At 39.9% G+C, this 13,799-nt stretch overlaps 1 protein-coding gene across 3 annotated transcripts in view; it reads right to left on the bottom strand.

Moving 5' to 3' along the window:
- The window catches only part of YWHAE (tyrosine 3-monooxygenase/tryptophan 5-monooxygenase activation protein epsilon), a 51,439-nt gene that overhangs the window by 25,704 nt on the left and 11,936 nt on the right, over positions 1-13,799 (bottom strand). The window contains exon 2 of one of the 3 annotated variants that reach the window (XM_045490495.1): positions 3,600-3,694. The exons of the other annotated variants lie outside the window; for them this stretch is intronic. Within the exon in view, the coding sequence (XP_045346451.1) occupies positions 3,600-3,663 (64 nt within the window). The 5' untranslated portion in view covers positions 3,664-3,694. The remainder of the gene's footprint in view (positions 1-3,599; positions 3,695-13,799) is intronic. 3 annotated transcript variants of the gene reach the window in all.

The following is a 13,799-nucleotide window of genomic DNA, read 5'->3' as shown; positions in this document are numbered from 1 at the left end:
CTGAAGATCAGTGTTTTTCTCCCCATCAAATATAACCTTCCAGTCAATCAATAATTTAGAAAATTCCCTTCCTGGGGTGCCTGGGTGGCTCAGCTGATTAAGCATAGACTTCAACTTCAGCTCAGGCCATGACCTGACAGTTCATGAGTTCGAGCCCCACATCGGGCTCTCCTGTCAGTGTAGAGCCCACTCAGGATCCGCTGTCCCCGCCGCCCTCTGCACCTCTCCTGCTCACACTCTCTCAAAAATAAACACTTAAAAAGTAATTTTTAAAAAAATTACTTTCCTAAAAGGTCAAGAAATGTGTTTTTATCTATGTATTTCCAGAACAGCATAGTATCTAATGCCACAAAAGGAACACAAACATGTGATGAAAGAATAAAGACAGTAAGACAAACTATATTAAATAAAAAGACAGAAATAGGCTCTGGTGGGCTTGACTATGTCAGAGGTAAATGAAATCTTTAAGGATTCCTTCTAGATAGGACCAAAGATTCTGTAATCATCTGTCAGCAGTATTATTTGGTAGAAAACTTACTTATATCTGTCCCTAAAGAGGTCCCTGAGACCCAAGGTATCATCATCCTGAAAATCTGAGGTCTGTTCTTTAAATATATAAAGGGAAATTTAGTATAGTGTCTTAGGTTACCTCACTTTGGTAAAGTGCCTATACATTCAAATAATATTCCCAACTAACAAGACTATGGTATCTTCAGGGATCCTATCTTGAATCCTGTACAGGAAATGACCAAAGGAGAACCAACACCATTTCACATTACAAGAGTCAAAGCATTTAGGGATATTGTGAGAACCTGGTCTAGAAGCTCCACTACTTATCATCAAGAGAAGACAAACAGAATGAGTAGGATTATAACATGTTTTAAATGGAAAAGTGACTGGTTGGTGTAAAAAACAAGGGTGGGTGGGAAATAAACCCATCAATGCAATCTATAAAAGAGGGTTAAAAAAAAAAATGCCACTTTTCCCAGTCAAGAGCTCCTAGGGCGCATTTAAGAGGACAGTGAAAGAAAAATCCTAGCTCTGTCCTTTATCTATTTAAAAAATAGTCACACTGGGACGCCCGGGTAGCTCAGTCGGTTAAACATCGGCTCAGGTCATGATCCCACAGTTCGTGAGTTCAAGCCCCGCATCGGGCTCTGTGCTGACAGCTCAGAGCCTGAAGCCTACTTCAAATTCTATGTCTCCCTCTGTCTGCCCCTCCGCCGCTTGCACTCTGTCTCTAGCACTGTCTCAAAAATAAATAAACATTAAAAAAAAAAAAATTTTTTAAGATAATCACACTACTAGGTATTTACCCAAAGAATATAAAAATATTAACTCAAAGGGATACATGCACCCCTATGTTTACAGCAGCATTATCTACATTAGCCAAATTATGGAAACAGCTCAAGTAACCATAGATTGATGAACGGGGAGGGAGGGAGGGAGAGAGAGAGGGAGGGAGAGAGAGGCGCAAAGAAACTAAGTGTGTGTGTTTAATATTAGTCATAAAAAAGAATGAAATCCATGGGGCACCTAGGTGGCTCAGTCAGTTGAGCATCTGACTTCAGCTCAGGTCATGATCTAGCAGTTTGGGAGTTCAAGCCCCGTGTCGGGCTCTGTGCTGACAGCTCTGAGCCTGGAGCCTGCTTCAGATTCTTTGTCTCCCCCTCTCTCTGCCACTCCCATGCTCATGCTCATGCTCTCTCAATTTAAAAAAAAAAAAAAGTTAAAAAAAAGGGAATGAAATCTTACCCATTTCCAACAACATGGATGGCACTAGAGAGTATTTATGCTAAGTGAAGTCAGTCAGATGAAGACAAATACCATATGATTTCATTCATATATGGAATTTAGGAAACAAAAGAGCAAAGGGGGAAAAAAAGAGGCAAACCAAGAAACAGACTCTCAGCTATAGACCACAAACTTGGGGTGCCTGGGTGGCTCAATTTGGTTAAGCGTCCGACTTCAGCTCAGGTCATGATCCTGTGTTTCTTGAGTTCGAGCCCCGCATAGGGCTCCGTGTTGTCAGCAGAGGCTGCTTCAGATCCTCTGTTGGCCTCTCTGCCCCTCCCCCACTCTCTGTCTCAAAAAATAAACATTTAAAAGATTTAAAAAAAATAAACCGATGGTTATCAGAAAGGAGGTGGGGTTGGGGGGACAGGTTACATAGGTGATGAGGATTAAGGAGTGCACTTGTGATGAGCACCAGGTGATGTATGGAACTGTCAAATCACTATATTGTACACCTGAAACTAACATTACACTGTATGGTAACTGGAATTTAAATAAAAGCTTTTTAAAAAATTAAAAAAAATAAAAGATAAGGATGGCTACCACCAAAAAAGCAGGAAAGAAGTGCTGACGAGGCTGTGGAGAATTAGACCCTGCACTGTTGGTGGGCATGAAAAATGGTATAGTTGCTGTGTGAAACAGTAAAACATTTCCTTCCACAAAACTTGTTAAATACAATTACCATATAACCCAACAATTTTACTTCTGGGAATATACCAAAAAGAATTGAAAGCAGGGTCTTGAAAACATATTCGTACACACATGTTCACAGCAGCATTATTCACAATAGCTAAAACATGGAAACAACCCAATTGTCCATCAGTGGATGAATGGATAAACAAAATGTAATATATACATACAATAAAATATTATTCAGCCTTAAAAAGGGAAGGAAAGGGGCACCTGGGTGGCTCAACTGGTTAAGGGTCCGACTCTTGATTCTGGCTCAGGTAATGATCTAAGGTTCTAAGATTGGGCCCCTAGTCCGTGCTAGGCATGGAACCTGCTTAAGATTCCCTCTACCTCTCCCCCTCTCTCTCTGTCCCTCTACTGCTCCTGCTGGCCTGCATGAAGGCAAGTTTCCCAAATCACTATGTCACATGGAAAGAATGCAAAGTTATCTTAGGGATGACTCAGAACTATAATGGGGATGGGGGAAGATCAGGAAAAAAACAAGGTACCTCTGTAAACTGTAAAACTCTAAAATTCACATTGGTGTAATTATAAAAATCATCTCAGTAAAACTCTCTCTCTAGACTAATTATTAGTTCTCAGGGATGGTTGTTTGAAACAGTTTGGGACCTATCAAAATATATTTTATATGCATATATCTGGACTGATCAATAGAGAAGTTATTACTTCCTGAGATCAAAATATTTTTTTAATGTTTATTTATTTTTGAGAGCGAGCGAGCATGCAAGCATGCGCGTGGTCGGGGGAGGGGCAGAGAAAGAAGTGGGAAAGAGAATCTGAAACAGGCTCCCTGCTGACAGCAGAGAGCCCAACACTGGGCTCAAAACCTGTGAATCGTGAGATCAAGACCTGAGCCAAGTCAGGAGCTTAACCCGCCCCTATAGTTCTTTTTGCTAAATAATATTCTATTAAATAATAGTACATCTACCAAAAGAGGTAAATCTACTGTACAATTATAAATGACAGTGTAAGACCTGTACATTCCAATAAAATGCCACTATCTTTCCCTTACCTTGAATATTCTTTCATCACATGATGACTATTATCTTACAGACACTTCACTTATTTTTAAAAATCTAAAAATAAGGATAAATACCACAGAAAAGACTTACCATCATGGAAAGCCACTTGCACTAGAAGAGAACAGCAAGAAGAGAACAAAACATCCTGCAGCATTTTCCCAGCTGCTGCGAAAAAGTATTTTATCCTTTGATGATAAAAAGAGGTAAACTTATTAGAAGGAGTGTGTCAACAGTTTAAATTTTAAGAATGTCCCCATCTTATGATTATCAGAGATATTAACACTGAGGGGAGAGACCCCTGTATGAACATGAATGACTCTTGCACCATATGTAAAAAATATATATATTTGCATCTTCTGGGCTCAAAAAGGAGGAAGTACAGCAGCAAAGAAAAACCTGATGTCCGCAATGGGGGGGTGGGACACCCAAGTGAATAAAAACCAAAAACCCAGACCTGCTCCAGCAAATACATTGGAAGAATAGCTAAATTAAAGACCAAAGGGAGAACTAAAAGACCTAAAATAAACGCCAGAGAACTTAATGTAACAAATTAAACAAACCTCAGTAGTTAGGAGGCACCTGGGTGGCTCAGTCAGTTGAGCGTCCTAATCAGGTCATGATCCTGGGGGTCGTGGAATGGAGCCCAAGTCTGGCTCTATGCTGAGCGTGGGGCATGCTTAAGATATATTCATTCTGTCTCTCTCTCTCTCCCTCCCTCCCTCTGCCCCTCTTCCCTGCTTGTTCCAGTATGTGCTGCACGCGCTCACACGCGCGCTCTCTCTCTTAAAACAAATTTCTAATGTAAATCTCCATACTTAATTTTAAAGAGATGCAGTTTAGAAATAAAGGAATGAAAAGAAGGAACTCCACCAGAGAATTAGTCTACACAGAAATGGTGAAGTATCACGCCCCTTTATTCATTCATATTCTGAAGCTACCAGAGAAGTAAAATGTCCTTCATTTGGCATGCACATATTTAAGATAACAGTCAAAGGATGATTTTACTCATCTTCAGTAAAGTTAGCATATAAATTTTAAACAATCCCCTAAAATTCTAGAAAGCAGAGTAGCCTGGATGAAATCTACTTAGCATCTCAATTTGAAAACACAAAAGAGGCTGTAAACAGGTTTAAACCTTTTCTAAAGAATCAATAGCCTGGGGGGAGGATATGCTTGGGAACAAAATTACTCCCCAAATTTCAGAGACTTCACACAAGGTTTCTTAAGTGAGGAACTATGCCTTTTGATAGTTGAGGATTCCTGGTCAAAGAAGAAAAGGGAAAAACAAAATAATCAGGAAAGGGGTTTTCACTGCCTCTACAGTTACGCACGTAAGCGCTGCTCACATTTCACTGATGAACAGCTCACATGGCCCTTCTGCCTAAGTACAGAAGTTGTGAAAAGAGGGGAGGAAGCACTAGTGTATCAATATAAAAGAAAAAGAAAAGCCAATGAAACCACACTAAAATTTAAAAAAAAAAAAAAAAAGGCTGTCAAGTCAAAGCAGACATTATTTTTAAAAGATACACATAGTGGGGTGCCTGGGTGACTCAGTGAGCTAAGCGTCTGACTCTTGATTTCTACTCAGATCATGATCTCACGGTTCATGGGTTCCAACTCTGTGTCAGGCTTACAGCTGACAGCACAGAGCCTGATTGGGATTCTCAAAATTAATAAATACACCTTAAAAAAAATTATATATGTCAACGTTCAGGTATTATGCTTCTTTTAGAACTGACGGACTTACACAATATCCAAGGAATGGCTGAAATTATCAGCCAAACGAAATTTGGACAATCTCTAAACAGCCAATTCATAGATAATTCAATGACAATCAATACTCTGCCTTACAGATTTATAAAAGATCCAAATAACTTGGTAGCAAAGACTCTGCTGTTAATACTTAGGAATACACCAGGGTGCCTAGGTGGTTCAGTCAGTTGAGCACCAAACTTCAGCTAAGGTCATGATCTCGTTCGTGGTTCATGGGTTTGAGTCCTGCATCGGTGCAGAGCCTGCTTCTGAGTCCTTGTCCCCCTCTCTCTCTGCACCTCCCCTGCTTGTGTTCTCTCTCAGAAATAAACTTTTAAAAATGAAAGAAAAAAACATTTAGGAATACATAGATACACAGATTTTTCTAAATACCATGCACTTTATCACATCGACAAATACTCCATTGGAGATACCAGTTCTGTACCATAAAGCATGGAAAATAAATTTTCATTTGACAATCTTAAGGGACAGTACAGTATCAGTTAACCATACAAGAAATTCAGTATAATCCCTATGGAACATGATTTTTGACATAACTACACTCTAATAAACCCATGAGATTAAATTGGTTACAAAACATTCTTAGCTAAACTAACTTATAATGGTTGTTCAACATTAAATCCCTGCCAAATTTGACAATTTTAACTTTATCATAAATAATTCGACTGCTTAAGTCTACTCAAAGTTTGTGGTGCCATCATTTTAAAGTCTATTTGCACTTGAGTGGGCTTCCAAATCACTAAGGAATTCTAGGAGATGCTAAAACATAGTTTAAGATTTTGCATTACTCAAAACTGTAATTCAATCTATAAAAAAAAAAGTCTTGGTGCACCTGGGTGGCTCACTTGGTGAAGTGACCAACTCTTGATTTCAGCTCACGTCATGATCTCACAGTTTGTGGGTTTAAGCCTCATATCTGGCTCTGTGCTCAGTGCAGAGAGCCTGCTTGGGATTCTCTCCCCCCCCCCCCGCCCCTCCCCAGCTTGCACGCTCTCTCTCAAAAATAAATACTTTTAAAAAATAAATTTTTAGAAGTTATAAAGGAAGGAAATTTGAAGTAAATAATTTTGCAAGATTTGAAGCTTCTCCTGGGATTTTTAAGCAAGAGTTTAAACGGCTTCAAGTGGACAGAATTAATAAATTAACTTAGAAGTCAATAGAAGTATACTTTGTGTTGGAGGAAATAGGATTTTTGAAATAGAAAATATGTCTGGGAAGCCTCTCTAAAGAAGTCCTATTCAATTCTAGTAACACTTCCACAATTCTCACTTGTACTCTTAGTAAGTGGACCAAAAAACACACACACACTTTGAGAAACATAGCATGCTAGGAAAACACCACCTTTACAGCCAGAAAGACTCAGATGAGACTTTCTTCCTGCCTTACGTATTTATTTACAAGCTATTTAACCTATGTCAGGTAATCTCTATAAGACTGTTTCCTGATCAGAGATACCCACCTCTCACTAGGTTCTGAGAGTTAAAAGGAAGACTGCATAGGCAAATTCTGTAGCAAGTAACAGAACTCAACAGCATCTTAAAAATCCTTTTCTTTGCTTGCCTCTCTTCCAAGATTTAAAAAAAGGGGGACAGAGGAATCCAGGAGGATGTAAGCCCTCAGAGGAATGTTAACAATGTGCTTGATGCAGTAATGAGCTAAATAAAGAACACGGTTTAGAATCTAAGCCTAATAAATAGAACCTTTTGCATCACCTAACTCCATCTCCTCTTTCTAGCCCAGATAACTCCATTCTTAGGCCTCACATGCTTAATTCCAATACTGCACTCTTGATGACATATCTGAAAGAACCTTCCTCTCTCACTACCCAAATCTTATCCACTGGATAGCTCGCCTATTACTCAAGCTTTCCCTAATAATTATTCACAATGCTATCCTCAATTCCCCTTTTCTCAAATTCCTGTATCACATAAGCTAGCAAAATCATTTTGTTTTTAGCCACAATTCTCCTTAAAGTGGACTGTAAGATCCTTTACACTGAGTATTATAGTAAATTCTTTTATCATTCACAAGGGGAAACTCATTCTCAAAACTCACTAAATACCTATTGATTAAAAAGCCCAAGAATGGATTTACAGGAGAAATCCTTAGGAATGCTTCTGAAGGTACCAAAAGAGGAATTTCTAATTATATCAAATGATCAAAATGTAATATAAAAATGTTGATACAGGGGAAAATGATAGAAATCAACAAATGAAGGGAAGAAACATTAAGAAGCCCATAAGGTATGCAGTGCCAACTCTAAAACAAGATAAATAGTATTTTTTAAGTCAGATTAAATATGCTTATTAGCATTTACAGCTAAATTTAAATCTAAAGTTATGCTACATATTCTATCATCTGCAAGGCAGAAAGTAATCCTTTATTACTGCACTTGGGCAAATATATCCACATAACTAACCATTACTCATTGTTCAAAGCTGGACAAAAATTAGACAAAAAAAGCTATGCAGTACTGCAACATAGCTTCCAATATTCTCAAACTCAAGATCCCTGACAATTACTTAACTGCTGAAAAAAACCGTTGAGACAGCCTCTCTCTAGAAGGGAAGGTTACAAGGTCATCTAGTCAAAAGCAGCTGTATACCCCGAGATACGCATTAGGTTTGGAGTACAGACCAAATGCCTGAATTTTTAATAAGCACACTCAGTTACTCTAATTCAGTCAGGCATATGAGAAACAATGATCGATTCCAGTGGTTCTCAATGCTGGCTGCACACTGAAATTCTTTAAGGAGTTTTTCTTTTGGGGCACCTGGGTGGCTCGGTGGGTTGAGCGTCCAACTCTTCGCTCAGGTCATGACTTCGCTCAGGTCATTATCTCAGTCTGTGAAACTAAGCCCTGCTGTGGGCTCCTTGCTGAGAGCTAGGATTCTCTCTTCTCACCCCCTCTCTCTGCCCCTCCACCACTGGCCCACGAGTGCTCGCTCGCTCTTGCTCTCTGTCACTCAAAATAAATAAACTTTAGAGATGCCTGGGTGGTTCAGTCTGTTGGACATCAGACTTCGGCTCCGGTCATGATCTTATGGTTCATTAAGTTCGTGAGTTCGAGCCCCACATCAGGCTGTGTTCTCAGTGCAGAACCTGCTTCAGATCCTGTCTCCCTCCTCTCTCTCTGCCCTGCCTTGCTCAAGCTCTCTGTCAAAAATAAAACATTTAAAAAATAAACTTTTTTAAAAAAATGTTTGAAGGGGAACCTGAGTGGCTCAGTTCATGAAGCCTCCAACTCATGATCTCACGGTTTCTGAGACTGAGCCCTGCATGGGGCTTTGCACTGACAGTGGGGAGGCAGCTTGGGATTTTCTCTCTCCCTCTCTGCCCCTCCCCCACTCTCTCAAAAACAAACCGTAAGAAAAATGAAAAAACATTAAAAAAATAAAAATCCTTTTTAAAAAATGTTGAACATTTCTGTAATTTAACAAAAAGAAAAAAAAATTTTTTAAGTTTATTTATTTTTAGAGAGGGAGAGAGGAGTGAGCAGGGAAGGGACAGAGAGAGAAGGAAAGAGAATCCCAAGCAGGTTCTACACTGCCAACTCAGACAAGAGCGACCAGGGGCTGAAACCCACGAACCCTCAAATCATGACCTGAGCCAAAACCAACAGTCAGACATTAATTGACTGAGCCACCCAGGCACTCCAGACGTTTTTGTTTTAGACGTTAGACTGACCTAGATTAACACACCATTTTTTAAATTTTCATGTCAGTCTGGCTAAACACATCATCCAATTGGTTTCTAAAGTATTTTTTAATATCTACAATGTTTTGGTGAGAAAAAGGTATGTTGCTAAATGATATGTATGTTTCCATGAAAAAATGTAATACTGATGTGTACATCCACTCTTTTAGGAAACTTTCCATATTAACATCCATACGATCCAGATTTTTCTTAGTGATGTATCAATGGTGGAGTTGGCAGCATTTTTCTTTATTGGTGTTATACAAAGTAATAATGTATGTCAAATCAATAGCATGTTGGGGTCTATAAAATGGAAGTATCTTCCTGTATTTGTACGTGCACGGACACTGGAGCAAAGACAAAATTCTCGAAGTATATTCAAACCATTAACAATAACAATAATTACTTCTGGCAGTACAGAGAAGCTGTATATATTTGACAGGGCTGTACTATTGGAGTTTATAACATTTAATTTTAGCTTTTGTAATTAAAACAGGCATGCGTTTCACATTTTAAGTAACGTTTAAAATATTTAAATACATGAGTTCTTGTAGTGAAAACATTATATGCACTGAGCATTCATGAACTCGTTGTACTGTAAAATGAAAAGCTCCTTTCAGAAAAGGATGGTACAGAAGCCAAAGGCCTCAGGTTTATTTACCTTTTTTTATAATGTTTATTTTTGAGGGAGGGAGAGAGGGCATGCAAGCAAGTGGAGGAGGAGTAAAGAGAGGGAGACACAGAATCCAAGGGAAGCTCCAGGCTCTGAGCAGTCAGCATAGAGCTGGGAGGAGGGGCTCGAACTCATGAACCATGAGATCATGACCTGAGCCAAAGTCGAACACTTAACTGACTGAGCCATGGGCACCCCAGGTTTGTTTACTTAGACCAGTAAATTCCACTCCTCAAAATCTCTCCTAAGCAAATAACCCAAATTACAGAAAATGCTACGTTGATTGTAAGTATTTCATTGCAGTATTACTAGCAATATACTAGCCAAAAACGTTTGTTACTGGATGCTACACAGCCAATAAGAATATTTACAAAATAGTTCGTGATATAAGAAAAATGTCCATAATACAAAACTGTGCAAAACGAGATAAAAAATATATAAAAAACAGGCTCCGGGGGCACCTGGGTTGCTCAGTCGGTTAAGCGGCCGACTTCGGCTCAGGTCATAATCTCGCGGTCCGTGAGTTCAAGCCCTGCGTCCGGCTCTGTGCTGACCGCTCAGAGCCTGGAGCCTGTTTCAGATTCTGTGTCTCCCTCTCTCTCTGACCCTCCCCCGTTCATGCTCTGTCTCAAAAAAATAAACGTTAAAAAAAAAATTAAAAAAAAAAAAAAAAAAAAAAAAAAAAACCAGGCTCCTCGCTGGCTCAGCTGGAAGAACATGCAACTCTTCATCTCAAGGTCTTGAGTTTGAGCTCCAGACTGGATGTACAGATTACTAAAAAAAAATTTTTTAAAGACATACATAAAAAAGATATATAAAAAACAATGAAATAGTGAAACAAAACAAAATCTGCACAGAACACATCAGTTAATACAAGTTTTCTTCCCACCTTTGGTTTTTCAAATTTTCCACAAATACACATCTACACTGAAAAAAAAATACAGAAAATATACTAGATAGAGGCTTTAGCTGGAAAATACCCAAGTTACTCAAGTCAATTTTAATGCACTTTAGCCAGCTACTATTTTTAGTAATGATTGTCCTCAATTCCTCTCTGCTTCACAAGTGTCAGTAAATTTAAAAAATCACTTTCAGATTTTTAAGCTTAAATACTTGATGTCAAATAAAAATAAGAGAAAAAAGTAATTTTAATTATTTAAATCACATCTTGATTAGTCAAATAAGTCTACTTGATAATCAATCAAGACTTGATGTGAAGACCTCTACAATAGGCCATTCTCTTAATCTAATTATCTTCAAAGTCATACAGAATTAAATAAAATACGCTGCTTTACATATTACTACTAGTATTGCAAAACTCAGCTTTTAAAAGTGTAGGAAAGAGGGGCGCCTGGGTGGCTCAGTCGGTTAAGCGTCCGACTTCGGCTCAGGTCAAGTTCTCACGGTCCATGAGTTGGAGCCCTGCGTCAGGCTCTGTGCTGACAGCTCAGAGCCTGGAGCCTGTTTCAGATTCTGTGTCTCCCTCTCTCTCTGACCCTCCCCCATTCATATTGTCTCTATCTCAAAAATAAATAAACGTTAAAAAAAATTTTTAAAGCATAGGAAAGAAAACTGGGTAACAATATTAATGCAGTCTGATAGACAAGAATAAAAAGTAAAGACAAAATGACTAAAGAAATGCTGGCAAATAACATCCTGAATGGAGGAAAACTAAATCAAGAAAGTCATAAGCAAGTTGCAGCAATGACGAATAAAAGACAAAGGCATAAAGGACCATGTTAATGGTTATCTGTTAACTGTCAGGAAGAGGAAAAACCAACTTAACAGCAAATAGTCTAGAGAAAAGAACCAACGTCTCCTGTGGCCGTTCCCCAGTGCCCCCAAATTACATGCCTTACAAATCACACACTGAAAAGATACATAAAGAAAAAGAAAAGGGGCGCCTGGGTGACTCAGTTGTTGAGCATCGACTCTTGATTTCTGCTCAGGTTACGATCCCAGGGTCGTGGGATCAAGCCCCGAGTCAGGCTCTGCACTCAACACAGAGCCTGTTTGGAATTCCCTCTGCCCCTCTCCCCATCTCACTCTCTAAAACTGAAAAATAAAGAATAAAAAGAAAAATAAAGAAAAAGGAAAATAGAGGGCCGTATTACTGTCTCATTAAGTTCCTACAGCTTCTTTCCTATCCAGCCCTTTATAAAGTGTTAGTCTAGCAAGAGGTTACAAACAGTAGTTATTTTTCTTATGCTCAGCATTGTTTTATTTGCTCTGTTCCTTGATTAAGTAACAGTTGAGGGCACCTGGGTGGTTCAGTCTGTTAAGCACCCGACTTCCTCTCAGGTTAATATAACCATAGCGAGCGGGTGGTGCCTGGAACTACAACACCACGTCTGCTGTCACAGCCAAGTCAGTCATGAGAAGACTGAAGGAGCTGAAAGAAGCTCCACCATTTGAAATATTGCTAGCCTATAATAAATGGGGCAATTTATACAACAAAATTTAAATAAATAATTTATGTAGAAATGCAAATTTTGAGAATGGAAGTTTTCTATTTAATGAAATCAGTAGCTAAGTTGGCTGGATCAAAAAACCAAAGTTGGGGGCGCCTGGGTGGCACAGTCGGTTAAGCGTCCGACTTCAGCCAGGTCACGATCTCGCGGTCCGTGAGTTCGAGCCCCGCGTCGGGCTCTGGGCTGATGGCTCAGAGCCTGGAGCCTGTTTCCGATTCTGTGTCTCCCTCTCTCTCTGCCCCTCCCCCGTTCATGCTCTGTCTCTCTCTGTCCCAAAAATAAATAAACGTTGAAAAAAAAAAAAAAAACCAAAGTTGTAGATGTAATCTAGATCTGAATTTAGATTCATTTCCTAGCTCTCCATCCACTTGTCACAAGGCAAAGATTTTAAAAGTTGCAGGGGCGCCTGGGTGGCTCAGAAGCGTGCAACTTCGGCTCAGGTCAGGATCTCAGTTTGTGGGTTCGAGCCCTGCCTCAGGCTCTGTGTTGACAGCTCAGAGCCTGGAGCCTGCTTCCGATTCTGTCTGATTCTGTCTCATTCTCTCTCTGCCCCTCCCCCACTCACTCTCTGTGTCTCAAAAATAAATGCAAAAAAAAAGAAAATTTTTTTTTTTAAATAAGCTGCAGCCTCAGAGGCCCCAGCTGAGCTTCTGACTTCAGCTCAGGTCGTGATCTCACAGTTTGTGAGTTCGAGCCCTGCATCGGGGTCTCTGCTGTCAGTATGGAAGCCGGCCTCCAATCCTCTGTTCCCCTCTCTTTGCCCCTCCCCTGCTTGCACTCACTCTCCTCAAAAGTAAATATTTAAATATATACAACAAATAAATAAATAAACAAAATAAGTAGTTTCAGCCTGCAAATTCATAAAATAACTTTCAGAAAAGAAATCTCTCAGGGTGCCTGGGTGGCTCAGTTGGTTGAGTGTCACACTCTTGATTCTGCTCGGCTCGTGATCCCAGCCAGGGTCGTGGGATCAATCCCCAAGTCAGGCTCCACACTATCTGTGGAGCCTGCTTAAGATTCTCTCTCGGGATGTCTGGGGTGGCTCAGTCAGTTAAGCGACCAACTTTGATTTCAGCTCAGAACAGGATCTCCTAGCTTGTGAGATCGCCCCTTGTTGGGCTCTGCGGACAGCAGGAAGCTGGCTAGGGATGCTCTCTGCCCCTCCCCCCACTCCCTGTCTCTCTCACAGACACACACATGCGCTCTCTCTCTCCCCCTCAAAATAAATAATACACTAAAAAAGGTTAAAAAAAAGAAAGAAAAATCTCACTCTCTCCCCACTAGCTCGCACACATACTCTCATAAATACTAAAAAAATAAAATAAAGTAAAATCTCTCATTATACAGATGATAAAAACAAGCCTTGAAAGTAACCATGTCTCAAGAGAGTGATCCACATAAAATCTGAACGTAACAAACCTCCCCCTAAATTTAATGACTTCTTGTCCAGTGCTTGTTCTACTATCTCTTGTTGCCTCTCCACTGGAAAATATACTCGACCTCCACACCCCTGTCTCCTTCCTATGAAAGAAAATGCTAGGGGCACCCAGGGTGGCTCAGAAAAGTTAAGCATCCAACTCTTGGTTTCTGCTCAGGTCATAATCTCACAACTAGTGTGTTTGGGCCCACCATCAGGCTCTGCACTGGCAGCTCGGGGCCTGCTTGGGATTATCCCTC

This window comes from Leopardus geoffroyi, chromosome E1 (genome assembly GCF_018350155.1).
Source record: "Leopardus geoffroyi isolate Oge1 chromosome E1, O.geoffroyi_Oge1_pat1.0, whole genome shotgun sequence".
Taxonomy (NCBI): domain Eukaryota; kingdom Metazoa; phylum Chordata; class Mammalia; order Carnivora; family Felidae; genus Leopardus; species Leopardus geoffroyi.
The sequence above is the reverse complement of the archived record's forward strand: the minus strand, read 5'-3'. Positions and strand labels throughout refer to the sequence as shown.